General features: G+C 40.6%; 1 protein-coding gene across 1 annotated transcript in view; it reads right to left on the reverse strand.

The window, feature by feature from the left end:
- The window catches only part of HECTD3 (HECT domain E3 ubiquitin protein ligase 3), a 1089315-nt gene that overhangs the window by 336670 nt on the left and 736875 nt on the right, over positions 1–15770 (reverse strand). The window contains exon 16 of the mRNA XM_044085764.1: positions 10748–10837. Coding sequence (XP_043941699.1) covers positions 10748–10837 — 90 coding nt within the window. The remainder of the gene's footprint in view (positions 1–10747; positions 10838–15770) is intronic.

Genomic DNA, 15770 nt, shown 5'->3' on the forward strand with positions numbered 1-15770 from the left:
TGTTGTCTGTCTTTATCAGGAGTTGTCCTGGAAGGATAAGGTATTTGAAGGCTGTCAGAGCATTCTGTAGAGCTAACATTTCTTTTTGATTGATATGCAGGTGCATTTGTCCTGGGCTCCATTTGCCTTGAATGCATTTGACTGCCATGTGAGCCCCCCATGCATAGTCTGATGCATCTATTGTCAGGGTTTGGGCGGCGGGGGATTGAGTGAAAGGGAGTCCCTTGTTGTGGTTGCAGGCCTCTGCCCACCAAAGGAATGATCAAAATCACAGTTTCCAAGTCCTGAGAATGTTGACACCAGAGACTTTTTAAGTACCATTGCAGTTTCCTCATATGCAGTCTTGCATACGGAATTAGTAGAATGCATGAGGCCATGAACCCTAGGACTTGCAGTATTATTCTTGCAGATAGCTGGGTTTAGGTGGCCAGTAGTTTGAAGTAATTTGTCAAATAAACCTGCTTTCCCAGGAATACAATTTCTTGGCTGGGTACCAAATGTGATTTCTTTTCATTTATGGTATACCCCAGAGAAGTTAGGAGTCTCTTTACAAATGTCAGGTGCTGAAGTAGCAATTCCTGACTGTCTGCCTGAATCAGGCAATCGTCCAAGTATGGGTAAATTTGGATGTTTCTCTGCCTGCAGTATGCAATAATAGCTGCTGCCAGGCACTTTGTGAATACCCTGTGCGCAGCAGATAAGCCAAAGGGAATTGCAGAGAACTGATCGTGCATAGAGCCTTCCTTGAAACGTAGACATTTCCTGCAAGATTCCCTTATGGGGATGTGCAGATAAGCTTCTTTTAAGTCTACGGTGACCAGCCAGGAGTCCTTGGCTAGCATAGGCAGCAGTTGTTGGAGTGTAAGCATTTTGAACTTTGGTATCACTAGGAAGGTGTTGAGAATTGGCAGATCCAGGATAGGGTGCCAAGAGCTTTCTTTTCTGGGCACCAGAAACAGCCTGTAGTAGAAACCCTGTCCCCTTTGCTCTGATGGAACAGGTTGAATAGCCCTGATACTGAGAAGAGAAAGTACTTGCTTTTGGGCCTCTGCCCACTGGTTTTGGGGAAGGTCTGGAAATCCACTTGAGGTTGGCAGTGAATGGAAGTAAAATCTGCATCCCTGGGATACAATGTTTAAGACCCAATGGCCCTGGGTAATGTATTCCCAGTTTTTTGCATGCAGGGCAAGTTTTCCTCCTAGGGATGCAAGTACTTGGGCATGGCTGGGAAGCATGCAGAAGTCATTGTGAACTTTTTCCATAAGAGGGTGGCTTACCACTCAATGTTTTATGTTTTTGAGGTGGGAGCACTCCATTGTTTAGATCTGTGCATACCCTGAGACTGTAGTCATTGTGGTCTATTGCCCCTGTGTTTGGACTGAGAAGGCCTGGGAGGGACTGGAAAGGACCAGTTCTTCAAAGGCCAATGCCTACTGAATTTAGGTGGCTGTACCTGTAAGAAATATTTAACAGTTTGCATAGATTTAGCTTTTTCCTCCATCTTTTTAAGAACTTCCTCTGATTTTGTGCCAAACAAACATTCTTGATTTAATGGAGCATCTAGTCATTTTGCTTTGACATGGTCTGGCAAGATTTGTTCCTTCAGCCAAGTATGCCTTCTCAGAACAGACCCAGTGATAGAAGCCCTGCAAGATGTTTCTAAAGCATCAAAACCACACTGCAAGGTATGTTTACCAACTTGGTTAGCAGACTGCATTAACTCTTGTAAATCTTTATTTTCTGCACAATCAGGAAACAACAACATTTTTTGTTTAATTAGTTCCATAATATGCTGCTGGTACTTCAACATGTGAAACTGGCAATTTAAAGCCCTGATGGCAAGAGTTGCAGAGGTACATACCTTCTTACCCCATCTGTCTAAAGCACTAGAATCCCTGTCTGAAGGGGTAGGGTTTTTGGCTGTAGTAGTCTTAATACCATTAGGTCCCAGGGAAATGGTCTCTGGATCCGCAGTAGGATTTTTAAAGAGAAATTTGTGAGAGTCAGGTACTTTGTAGTACCTGTCAGACTTTTTAGGAGCTGGAGGTAAAGTATCCGGGGTAAGACTTGATTCCATGAAGACATCATCTACAATATCCAGGACAGGGGGTATAGCTAGAGGCCTGTGCCAAGGCAAGTCTAAAAATTCCCAGAGTCTCTTTTTTGACTGGGGGTAGTCTTGGCATTCCCAGCGGAAATGCTCTCTTATGGTATGCAAGGTTTCACTGAAAGAAAAGTCCTCTGGAGGGGAGGCAGAGGGAATGGAAACCTCTGCATCTGAATCCTCATAGATGAATAAAGGTATGTTCTGGCAATCAGAGGGGTCAAAGTCATCGGACTCATAGCCTGTAGAATCAGAAGGAAAATCAATTATTTGTTTTTTAGAAGGGGAAGGCTGACTTCCCCTAATTAAAGTAATAAGGTCTTCAGCCATTCTAAGCATTTGCTTCTGAGGCATGGGAGCTTGAGAATGCACTTTGGTCGTTGGTTTCCTAGGCATAGTGCGAACTCTGGGCCTGAGAAATTCGGTAGTTTTAGTCACAAATGAAGTAGTCGGTTTAATACAAACATTGGAAGGCCTGAATACAACCTCAGAAGCCAGTGCCTGCACAGTGGTACGGACCCATCTAAGGTACAGACATCCGCAGGTTCCATAGTTGAGGAAGCATCTCGCGGCATTCCAGACTCTGAATGGGTCTCAGTAGAGGCCTGGGAATCTGTAGAAATGGGTATCGGGGGCTACGAAAGCACCTCACTTACCGGCGGACTAGTGACTAGCTTAATGGAAGCGTCATCGGCAGTTTTGGACCTATGCGATCTGTCTCTGTCTTTATCCTTACTTTTTTTGGAAGATCGGTGGTCGGATGTCTCAACAAAGCCATTTCGGAATAAATACGGAGAACGAGATCGAAAGAACTTGGCGACAAAGACAGCCCAATGACAAATAGTTCGGGCGTTGAACAAGGCACAAAACCGACAGCAAGGAATGTCGTGGTCTGGGCCTAAAAAGGTGACGCAGTAAGAATGAAAATCTCTGTGAGGTATTTGCTTTCCACAGGCAAGACAATTGTTAACTTTTTTTGACATTGGTTAGGCAAGAAAAAAGGGTCCCCAACAGAGTACTTAGCTTTAGAAGACTTCAAGTTTGAAACTCGAACAATGAAAATTTCAGGTAGCGGCTGACCGGCACTTGCGAACTGCTTCTGCTTTGGGCTCCCACAGTGGCAAGGAAAGCTGATGTAATGGCGTCGGCTGCATGTTTTATACCCCTGATGACCTGACATGGAAGAGGCGACAGCATCCGACGCAGAAATCCCAAGACTCTGGTATTCGGGCCGACTGAGGGCTACCTGCAGGCAGATAACCCAGGTGTGATGACTGCAACAGTGAAACACGAAGAACATCCAGTGTTACAGAATTTGCATGCTAGTGATTTTAAAAAGTGTCATTTGCAAATCATGTCAATGAACGTGAAATAAGTGAAAATGAAGAGTTAGTTTTAGAAGGTTTTGGAAAATGTTATGATAATATATTTAAAGTGTAAGAGATGTTTTACAATACGAGTGTGATGCTTTCTCGGCATCAAATGAGTGATTGTAAAGGGTTAAAATGAAATTGCACATGTCCTAGAAGGTTAGCGTACATGTTTGCAATAGCAGAATTGGAAACATGGAAAAGTACAGAATGTTAAGCTTCATTTCCTGAGCCTGCGGCAGCAGTCTTTCTAAATCATATGGTTAAAAGAAACTTACTCCATACTAAGCTAGAAATGTAGATAAGAAATTGCAGATCCATGATGCATTTCTATTAGATATTTAGTAATGGTCTGAAGAATAAACTGTATTAGTTAGCATTTTTCTATTGGATGCAAGCAGTGGTATGTTTGATAAAGAGTTCTACATTGTTAGAGTTTTTCTATAAAAAAATCAATAATGCTTTTGTTCGGGGAGACGTGACTTCCTGAATACTGTCTCCCACATGCATTTGTTACTTGTTTTAAGTGTTATTTGTATGAGTTATATGGTAAAGTTATTGGTATCAAAAGTGAATACATTTTTGTTACCATAGATATAGTCTTTTTTTACGGTCATCCCTAATACCCGGGGTGTAGATAATATTAGGGAATTTTTAACTGGGTAGAAATGTTTTTGCTAATGACAAAGTGAACTTAATCTGTATGCTTTTGGACATCATTTTAGAGAATAATATATTTTTGTTCAAAGATGAGTTCTATCTTCAGAAGGGTGGCGTAGCTATGGGCACAGCATGTGCCAATAGCTATGCCAACTTAGCTCTTGCTCAATGGGAAGAAATGCAAGTGCTGAGTAATAATGCTTTCTCTAGTTATATCATCTGGTATACCAAGTTTGTGGATGATATACTTTTTCTTTGGGGAGGTTCACTCCAACTACTTCATGACTTTGTGGAATATATGCAGGATAAGACGTCTTTTTTGAGATTCACTTGTCAGCATTCAAGAGAAGAAATACATTTTCTTGATGTGACTGTTAGGAAGACAGATCCTGGATCTGTGAGTACCTGTTTATAAAGGAAACCTACATGTAAAGATGCCCTCTTACACAAAAGTAGTATGCATCCTAGACATGTTGCTAGGAACGTGGTAAGTGGGCAGGTTTTGAGAATAATGAGGTTACACAGTGAAGATACCCAGATGAGGGTAGCACTACAGCAAAGTAAAAGTGAGTTTCTATCTAGGGGTTACACAGTAAGAGAGTTAGACCATTGTACTGATTGGTGTCTTAAAGAGCAAGAATCCAAGGGTAGACCCTATTTTTCTGATGTAGTGAATACCCTGATTAAGAATCAGAGTACTGACTACAATTTTTTTATTTATTTATTTAACATTTGTTGACCGGGAAAGTCCGACTAGATTCCACAGATCCTGTTTTCAGCGGAGGCCCGGGGAGAAATATTTCAGATGCATGTCTTTAGAATGTGGGAGGAAACTGGAGTACCTGGAGGAAACCCACACGCATGCAGGGAGAACATGCAAACTCCGTACAGAAGGCACCCCGGCCGAGAATAGAACCAGAGAACCTCTTGCTGTGAGGCGACAGCATTAACCACTGCACCACTGCGCTCCACTGACATACTCTAGTGATGTCAGTGTTTTTTGTGATATATATTTAAGAAAACCTGGAATGTACTACAAGAGTCAGATCAGCTCAGGGATACCGTTGGAGATAAGCCCCTCTTAACGTTTAGGAATAATCTATCATTAAAGAGACAACTTTGCTATAGACCTTATAAATGTGGCACTTCTGTTGACTCACAGAGGCTTGGGACTTAATCTTGTAGGGGATGCGCTGCATGTAGTAACATACATGTGGGACCCAGCTATATGCACCCTAGTGAGGGTTTCCAAATTGAGTGTAAGATTAATGCTGACTGCAGGACCAGCAATGCAGTCTATTTTAGCTACTGTGTGTTCTGCCATGTGTATTATATTGGAAAGACTAATCACTCTTCCAATGATCATACTTTAGAACATATTAGAGACATTAGGTACGGGAAAGAAAGTAGTGCCTTAGCAAAACATGCTACATAATTTGGTCCACAACACAAGTTTAGATTCTTTGTGTTAGAAGTGGTGAATGAAAACATCAGAGGGAGTGATATAAAAAATAGGACAGAGTCAGCTGAACAGAAGTGGATTCTTCAGTCTGTGGCTGATAAAATACCAGGAATAAATGATGCAGTTACACTGAAACCTTTCCTACAGGCACATAGGCTGAAGCATTGATTTATACATGCCCCCCCCCCTCCCCAATTTTTCTCTTTTTTCCCTCTCTCTCTTTTTTTCATCTTTTTAATGAGTGATGTTACTTTTACACGGCTTGATTGACTGTAAGATTTCATTGGCTGTTAATAATTGGATAGGGCTTATAGGCTGTTCAGTACTATATCTAGTTGGCGTATTTTGTTAATGGAAGTCTGATGAAGCAATTTTATTGTGAAAGCCCTTACTACTGTTATATTACTTCCAGTTAAATATTTTTAGCCCATGGCTGTGTGTTCTGGTGTTTTGCTGTGATTTCTGGATTTTATCCTTGCATTTATGCCTATATTAGTCGTTCCATAAGGACATTTCTGCCAACTCAATAACCAAATGCAGCTTAAAGACTATAGTCCCATTCAGAAACAAATAGGCATTTTTCTTAAGGATAAAAAAGAAATTATGTACTGCTACTAGAACTTCTGGACAGAAGATATACAAGAAGATTAAGAGAGAAATTAGAAGAAAGAAAAATACTTGCACAAGAAAAACTGTCAAAACCTACAAATGCAAATGTGTGTTCATTAATACAACAGATTTATGAAAAACATTATATGACCAAGAAACCTTGGGCCATTTTGAAAAGAAGCAAGAGAGGAAGTGCAAGCATATAAAGAAAAAAAATGTAGAGATTTTTGAAAGGTATAAAAACTAAACATGGACATGGGATAGAGAGAGATCTGATATGGTGCAATATTTGTGCAAAAGAGAAAGCCAAATTAACCAATACAAAAACAGCAGCTCCAAAGATATGCAGAGAACTAGAGGTAATGGCACCCACATATGGAACATTCCACAGTACAAAAAAGTAAGATCACAAAGTGGAAACATACAACAGAAAATTAGTAAAGTAGAAGTTAAAAAAAAATAGAAGCTGAAATTATGGAATACCTGAGAAGTGAAGGATTTAGTGTAAGAAAGGCTAACACAGGTTATGTCTCAGCATGATGGAACATTGAGTCCCCCAAACAGAAACAGAAGGCGCAAGAGATATTTGAAGAAGAAGAAATATGAGTGAGAGACATCTGACGAAGAAGAGCTATGGACATGAGAAAGAAAAAGTTATTTAATATGGTGCAATATTTATGCAAAGGGGAAAGCAAAGCTAAATCAATACAAAGAAGCGCCAAAGATATCTGAAGAGAAATACAGGCAAAAGCATCCGGATAAGGAAAATTTTACAATACAAAAAAATAAGAAAACAAAGAGGGAAAGTATTAAAGCGAATTAGTAAAGGAAAAGTTACAGAAAAAGAAAATGAAGTTATGGACTACCTGCGAAGTGAAGGATTTAGTGTAGACAATCTAACTCTGATAACATCACAGCATGGCAGAAAAATGAGTCCCCAAATTAAGGAAAAAACAGAGGAGCAGAAAGCATCTGATCAGTTGCCATGTGAAGGTACTTTGGAGCCTTCAGTTGGAAACAGTATAAAATTTCAGTTGGAGTTGCACAGCAAGGAAAGGAACAGGAAATTGTGGCACCTGATGCAGTCAATGTTGTGGAATGATGGTTCAGTTAGTTTGCATATGAAAGAGCAACAGATGACACAGGATGACGCTGAAGAGAATATGTCACAGGAAGATGTTCTGGAACTTTCTGTAGAATGCCCGAAGGAAATGGTGAACAAAGAATGTGCTCTTAGTTTAGAAGAAAATGATCTAAGGGAGAAGTTGCTAGATTTAATACATATGCACAGACATATTAAGATAAAGGAAACAAAAAGATATAAAGGACGGCGCAGTGGTGCAGCGGTAGTGTTGTCGCCCCACAGCAAGAGGTTCTCCAGTTCAGTTCTCAGCTGGAGTGCCTTCTGTGTGGAGTTTGCATGTCCTCCTTGCATTTGTGTGACTTTTCTCCAGGAACGCCAGTTTCCTCCTACATTACAAAGGCATGCATCTGGAGCGTTTCTCCCCGGGCTGCTGCTGAAAATTGGCTTCATTCCAAGTCAGAATAAATGCTAAATAAAAAATAAATAAATAAATAAATAAAAATAAAGGATAAGTACAAAATAAGTAATTACTGATGACCCAAAATTCCAAAACAAGGCAAAAGGAATAGAAGCACCACCAAAAAAGAAGAAACAGACATTTCTGAAAAATATATAAAAAATGTTGAATGGACATAAGTAAAAGAAAGAAGACGTTCTAATGTACAGAACATGAAAGAGGATAAAGTAATGGCCAGAGAAATTGAAGCAAAATTAAGAAAATCTCCTAACTGGAAAACCCCAGGGCCAGATGCAACACCTAACTTCTGGCTAAAAGTATTAAAATCTTTACATGAAGATTTAGCCCCAGTAAGAACTATTTACATGTGCACCCCGAATAGACGCCAACCCGATTAACAGAAAAAAATGGTACTCATCCTTAACAGTGAACCTGCAAGGTGTCCTAAAACTACAGACCAATAACTTGCCTTCCTATGTATAAACTATACACTAGAATTGATGTTGACAAAGTTTATACTCATTTAGAAGAAAACTCAATCATGACACTAAAACAAAAGGGTAACAAAACAAAATTATATGGAACAAAGGATCATTTGTTAGCCAAAGTTATAACGGAGAATTGTAAAAAGGGGGAAGAACCTAAGTATGGCAAGGATAGACTACAAAAAAAGCATTTGACAACATCCCACATTCATGGCTAAAACAGTGCTTACAAATGTATAAGCTACACCCTACATTGATCAATTACACTACAGAGACCATGAAACAGTGGCAAACCAATATGCAGCTAAGCTGTGATAAAGGACAAATTATTATCAGAAGGATAAGGACGACTCTCTGTCACCCATGCTTTTTGTCTTGCCCTTAACCAAGTACTACTTAAAAGATTAGGTCATGATTATAATTTGGCTCCCAGAAAACAAAGTGTAAAGACATCTTCTTTTTGTGGACGACTTAAAACTATACAGTTCATCAGATGAGGAACTGTAAGCACAACTACAAGTGTCAAAACTTTCTCAAATGATACAAAAATGTAATTTGGTCTTGATAAATATGCAAAAGCTGCAGTAAACAAGAAAATATTTGACATAGACAGGAATGTGATATAAAGGAACTTGAGCAGGTGTTCTATAAATATATAGGAATTGATGAAGGCTCGACAAAAAAACATGAACAAATGTGAATAAAACTTAGTAAGGAATACTTTAAAATACTAAAACTAATACTGAAAACAGCCCTGACATATAGGAAAAAAGTCCAAGCTATAAACCAATTTGCTCCTCCTGTTCTAACTTACAGTTTTGGGTTGACTGACTGGCACCAAAAGGTATTGGATCAGTTGGATAAGAAAACAAGAAAATGTTTCATGCTTATCAAATGATTTATAAAAATCAGTGTATACCAAAATTATATATTTCCTGTTTTGAAGGAGGTTGAGCTTCCCCGAAACTGATTACATGTATAGATCTGCAACTGTAGGACTGAATACACATCTGCTGACTACACAAGACCAAAACATAGTGAACGTTTTAAAATATGAGAACAAGTCTAAGATGACTTGCCTGCTTAGTTTAGCAGAAGCATATCACTGTCAAGCAGGAATGGAAATCAAATCAGAAGTAGACAGAAATCAGGCACAGCAACTGAATGTGCCAAAAAACAAAGAATGTATGGTGAAGTATCAGACAAGAAGGCAAGAAATGTAGAAAATGCATAAATACAGCTGCAGCTCCAGAAAACTTCTGTAACAACCTCATGTCGATCAAGATCTAATGCAGGAATGGTTAAGGAGAGGTGAATTTAAACCAAAAGATGAAAAGTTAATACTGGCGGCCCAAGATAGTAGACTATGTACATTTTGGTTTATAAAGTCCACTGAACATATCGGAGAAACAGATAAATGCAGGTTTTATAAAACAGAATTGGAAACAGTCTCACATCTTGTTGCTGGGTGTGATACACTAATGGCAGAATGCCTGTATACTGAAAGGCATAATAATGTGGCAAGACTGTTGCATTGGGAATTGTGCAAAACATTATAATATTGAAGTAGTTGAGAAGCATTGGAAACACATTACTTGGAATCACCCATTACCAATAGTTTAAAAAATACATGCGAGAAAACTAGATATAAGTAGCACTGATCACTCAAACTGCTACACTCAGTGATTACAGTGACTTACATACAGAGAGACACAAAGTCATAAAATACCAGCATTTCTAGGCAGAAACTAGGACAATGTAGGAGGACACTCAGACAGTTCCAATAGTAGTAGTAACAATGGGTCTCATAAAAAAGAATTTACAGTCTTATTTAGATAGGTTATCAATACATGTAACTCCGTATGAACTACAGGAGGAATAAATTCTGGGCACATTGCGGGTGCTGCGAAAAGCACTTCTGATCAAAGACTGAAACAATACTAATTTCATGAACTTTAATCACACTTTGATTTAAGAATGGGGTCCATTCCTGCCATGGTATTCTTCTTCTTCTTTCGGCTTTTCCCTGTTAGGGGTCACCACAACGGATCACCTTTTCACCCGTGATTGACAGTGGAGTTTTACGGTGTTGAGTTGCCAGCCCGGTGCCCAACCTTCCACAGAAGGCACACACAAGCGCACGCCTAGGGCCAATTTAGAGTATCCAATCCACCTACAGCATGTCTTTGGGATGTGGGAGGAAACCAGAGCACCCGGAAGAAACCCATGCGACCACAGGGAGGACATGCAGACTCTGCACAGAAGGCACCCCAGCCGAGGATCGAACTGGAGAACCTCTTGCTGTGAGGCGACAACACTAACTGCGACCGCCCCCTATTCCTGTCATGGTATGAGAAACCCAAAAGACTTGGAGAAAATAAAAAGAAGGAAATTTCTGCCAACTAATTAACAAAATGCAGCTTAAAGACTATAGTCCCATTCAGAAACAAATGTACATCTTCCTTCCATTTAGTGTCGTTATAAAAAAAATAATTTTAAAGAAAAGCTGAACTTACAAGCATGGAATCCACTGCAGGGAAATCCTTTTTCCAGTTGACTGGTTCTCCAGTGAGCTGTTTCCACACAATACCAGGCAGGGCCAGGACCTGAAAGACACCATTCATGTTAATAACCGAAGCCAAGACTACTTACTCATAATACGTCAGTTTCTACATTTGTGTTTAAGATATATATTTTTTTCGGATATCCCACACATAATTCATTAATAGCACTGACACAAGTGAAAAGAACAAGATTCAGCCTGTACTTGTACATGAACAGCACTTGTAGCTCAGCATACTGCTAACATTAAATAATCATGACTTTTCAGGTGCATTATGAGTAAGGAGATATATCCAGTCAAAATGCAGCTTAAAGAGCTTAAGAGTTTTTATAAATTACAACACAAAATGTGATTAGCAAGGACTACTACATATTCCTTTAACTGTACAGAACTAGAATATGTCAGATTGAATTAACAGCATGTACACAGAAAGACTGACCTGATCATCACCAACATGGGGACTCTATGTTCCATACCAGAGGTATACCCCTCATTGGTAAGATCTGACCATAAATTAATCTCACTGGACATCCATATCCCGTCCCCACCCCCAGCCAAGGAAACCACGATGAAGAACTTCTCAAAAGCAAACTTCACACTTCTCAAAACTGAGGTGGAATCCTTCAAAGCCCCCGGGCCAGTGGAAAACACAGCCCAAACCGCAGAATCCTTTACAAACGCATTCTAAGGACACCTACAGGAATGCATGGATCGTGCTATCCCAAAAAAACCAAGACTCACTCCTCCAAAGGCACCTGTCTGGTGGACCCCAGCCATAAATAAGCTATACAACAGAAGGAGGAAGCTACTACATGATAGAGCAAAATCCCAAAAAGGGAAGGCATCTCTGATCAGTACTAGCAAGAAACTACGATCCCTCATAAAATTATCTAAGGTCAGCTTCGAAAGAAAAATTGCACAAGATGCTAAAGATAATCACAAGGCCTTCTTTAGTTATGTCAGGAACCTGGGTGGCATCTCCCAGATATGCTCTGAGTTAGTGCAAAATGACAAAAAATACACTGAACCCACAGACATTGCCAACATCCTGGCAGACAGGTTCAGTGCAAACAACAAAACACCAAAAGAGCAAATGTCTATCCCAACAGAGTGTAGCCTCCCTGACATCACAGATGCACAGGTGAGAGCTGTCCTCTCCAAAGCAAAAAACACAGCATCAATGGGACCAGACTGTGTCCCGGGCTGCGTCTTACACAAGCTCCAAGAAGAACTGAACCCTCACATAAAGTCACTGTTCAATCTCAGCCTTACTACAGGATATGTACCCAAGGAATGGCGTACAGCAACAGTGGTCCCACTCCACAAAGGTGGTGCCACAACGGACCCCGGAAACTATCGCCCTATAAGCCTGACTAGCCTGTTCTGCAAAGCTATGGAGCGTATCATCATGGAACTCATAAACAAAGACATTGGGAACCTCCAAACACCAGATCCTACCCAATTCGGCTTTGTTAAGGGCAGATCTTGCCTCTTGAACCTGGTTGACTTCTTTGAAACAGTCACCAAGGCCATAGATGAAGGGAAGGTAGTCCACACAGCCTACCTGGACCTCGCAAAAGCCTTCGACACAATACCCCACTTGGGCATCATAAATAAGCTCACCAGCTTAAATATCAACCCCTATGTCACAAGATGAGTTGCAAACTGGCTCAGGGATAGAACCCACACGGTCAGAATTGCAGGAGCCATGTTAGACTCTAAACCAGTTACAAGTGGCGTCCCACAAGGCTCAGTCCTGGGACCTTTCTTGTTCGGTATATATTTCTCTGAGGTACAGGCTAACACGGGAGGACTATGGCTGACCAAGTTCACAGATGACTGCAAACTGGGTGCCATAATCGACTTGCTGACTAACACAAGCATCTTCCAAAACAGTCTCACAGAGACGGATAAACTGGTGCCAGTGCCATGACCTAAAGCTAAATGCCAAAAAGTGCATAGTCATCCCCTTTGCGAAAAACAAAGTGCCCACAAATTGCCACATAGGTGGTAACCCATTAAGTACGGAAGAAGTAATTAGGGATTTGGAGACCCAAGTAGATAGCAATCTCTCCTTTGATAATCACATTGCCAAAGTGGTTAGAAAGACCTTCTATATAGCCCACCTTATCACGAAAGGGTTCACATCTAGATCAAGAGAGGTCATTGTGTCCCTCTACTCATCACTCATCAGGCCCATAATTGAATACAATGCCCCATTTGGGATGTACCTTACCTGACACCTGCAGCAACTGGAAAGACCCCAAAAGTACCTCACCAAGAGGATCAAGGGACTCAAACAGATGCCCTAAGCAGTTAGGCTAAAGAAACTCCAGCTCTACTCAGTTGCTTACCACCTACGCAGAGGCGATCTGTGCCGGACATATAAAGCCATGTCCAAACCAGAATTAATGGACATGCTCCACCTCAGGAAATCCAAATCCCTTAGAGCTACACGCTCCAGGGACTTCAACCTCAGGACAGAAATAAATAGGACATGCTGGAGGGACAGATTCATATCCCAGAGGCTCCCCTCACTCTGGAACAAAATCCCAATCCATGTTAGGCAGAACCCCTCAATGACCCTATTCAAGAGAAATCTTGACGAGTGGATGGGAGATCGTAGGTTTACCCATGGGATCTCTTCTGTGTCCCTACTAGACAGAAGCACAATAAACTAACCTTAAAAGGGCTATCTTCTGTGACCTACTATACAGAGGCACAGTCAACTAATCTAAAAGGGTGGTGAAAGCCAAACACACTCTGGCTAGGCTTATAAATGCCCTAGGGCAGATAGCCTAGTATCAACCTATGAACCTATTAAAACAAGTCGACCAAGCACTACTCGCCACTGTTAAATTGAAATTAACAGCAAGAGGTCACACAGACAAACTGACTATAGAACTGTATATTCGAATAACGACAGATTTTTTGAAACAAGCCGATCAAGCACTACGGTGAGATTATAAACATAACATGGATCACTGTCAGATACACTGCACTTCCTTAGCTGACTTGGATTACAAAAATGTCCACCACAAACAATTTTTTTTTATAGTTTCAAAACTTTGTCCTTGATGAAACATTCTTTTCCTGTACTGAAGCCTTCTTTGTCTGCATCCTTATCTCAGTCCAAAGAAAACCACTTCTCAGCAGACAGAAATGTTCTTTCATTGATAGGATAGTCTGTAATTTTTTCTGCTGTGTTAACCATGCTCCTCCAGAGAAAACCAGTTCTCAGCATGCAAAAATATTCTTTCATTGATAAGATAGTTTGTAACTTTTTTCTGCTGTGTTAACCATTTCTCTTTAGCTTGAATATCTGTGTACATTCAACTGTTTAGGATATTTCAACAAGCATCTATTAATGCCATTTGCTACAAAAACATTCTGAAGTGTAATACTTTTTGTTCCACACAAGCACATTCTGTTTTTCTATCAAATACGTGTTATTGCTATGAGGGAAACCAGTTTATATAATTCTATCATAATAAATTTCAACAGAACTCAGGTGTGTACTAGACTAACGGCCACAAGGGCCTTTTTAAGCCTAGCCATGCATCCCAAATCTCTGACAAGTTCTGGTACCCTAGATAAGTGTAAGCAGGGGCTTGAGAGATAAACCATTTACAGGCTGCCTGTGTCCATTACAGACATAGGTGCCAAACCAGGGGTGAATTTCCTGTTACCCATCCAATTGTCCTAGTTACACTTGAATCGGGTTATGGAGGAACTCTGCTTCACAGACGGACAGCCTGTTCCAGAGAAGGAGTCTTTGGGATACATACCTGTCTCTCCAGCAGGTCCTATTTATATCACAGACAAGGTTTAAGTCTCAGAATGGGTAATTATGATGCTGTCTGTTTTGTGGATATGCAGTAGCTCTGTAAGGGTAGGGTCTGACAATGCCTTGTATGTCAGGCATAGATCTCCCCTCGACAGCCTGTAGGAAGATGGAATACAATGATAGAGCCTTGAGAAGGTTTGCATAGGACATGTTACTTATGCCCTATATTCTTTTATAAGAAACCTCTGTGGACTTTCCAAATGTTGAATGTGCCTGATTAGGTACATACCAATGGGGATATTGTACTCCATGACAGGTCTGATGAATGTTGAATACAGTGGAACAATGACCTTCTTGGACCTAGATGGCATAACTTTGTTTACAAGTCACACAACATAGAATAACTTCTTCACTGCTGTAGACATGATGGTCATAGGCTAGATTATTGCTTGTGCATGTCTGCAAGTCCCTGATTACTGGTTTAACTCTTAGGGAAGTGCTGTCAATATGATAGTTACCAGGGGTGGATGACTTACCAAATACTATTATGCATTTCATATCATTTAGTTTTAGTATTTGGCTCTGACACCAGCTGTCTGTGTCAGTCCTTCCTGGAGAACATCTGTTTTAGTGAGAGATTCTATGATTACTCCTAATTTGCAATCATCTGCAAATTTAGTCAGTCAGGGGTGATCAACATTGGTCTTGATATCAGAGAAGTAAATGCCAAAAAAAGAGGTTTATACCTAACCTTTTCAGTTCATCAACAATGCCCGAGTGGGGTAATGTGTCACATGCCTTGGTAAGGTCAAAATAGGCAAGTTCTGCCCTCAAACACTGCTTTGGTGACCTTCTCAAAGAGGTCCACCAAGATGGGTACTCATGACCTGCCCTTGATGAAACCAAATTGGGTTGCTCCAGCATCTGGAGATTTCCTGTGTCATTATTGATCATTTCCATGACACTTCCTCCCATGGCATTGCATATGAGACTAGTAACACTTATGGGTGTCTGTAGTTTACAGGGTCTGTAGGTGGCCCACCTCTGTGCACAGGAATGACTGTGGCTGGTCTTCATTTGTGAGATATGAAGCCTGCTAATAAGCTACAGATGAAGAGCAACTCCATGTGGCCTGATAGGTTATGTTTCATGCTATTTAGAAGGATCCTAGGATACTGTCTGGCCCCAC

Source organism: Protopterus annectens, chromosome 10.part0 (assembly GCF_019279795.1).
Source record: "Protopterus annectens isolate FY-2018-M chromosome 10.part0, PAN1.0, whole genome shotgun sequence".
NCBI classification, from domain to species: domain Eukaryota; kingdom Metazoa; phylum Chordata; order Ceratodontiformes; family Protopteridae; genus Protopterus; species Protopterus annectens.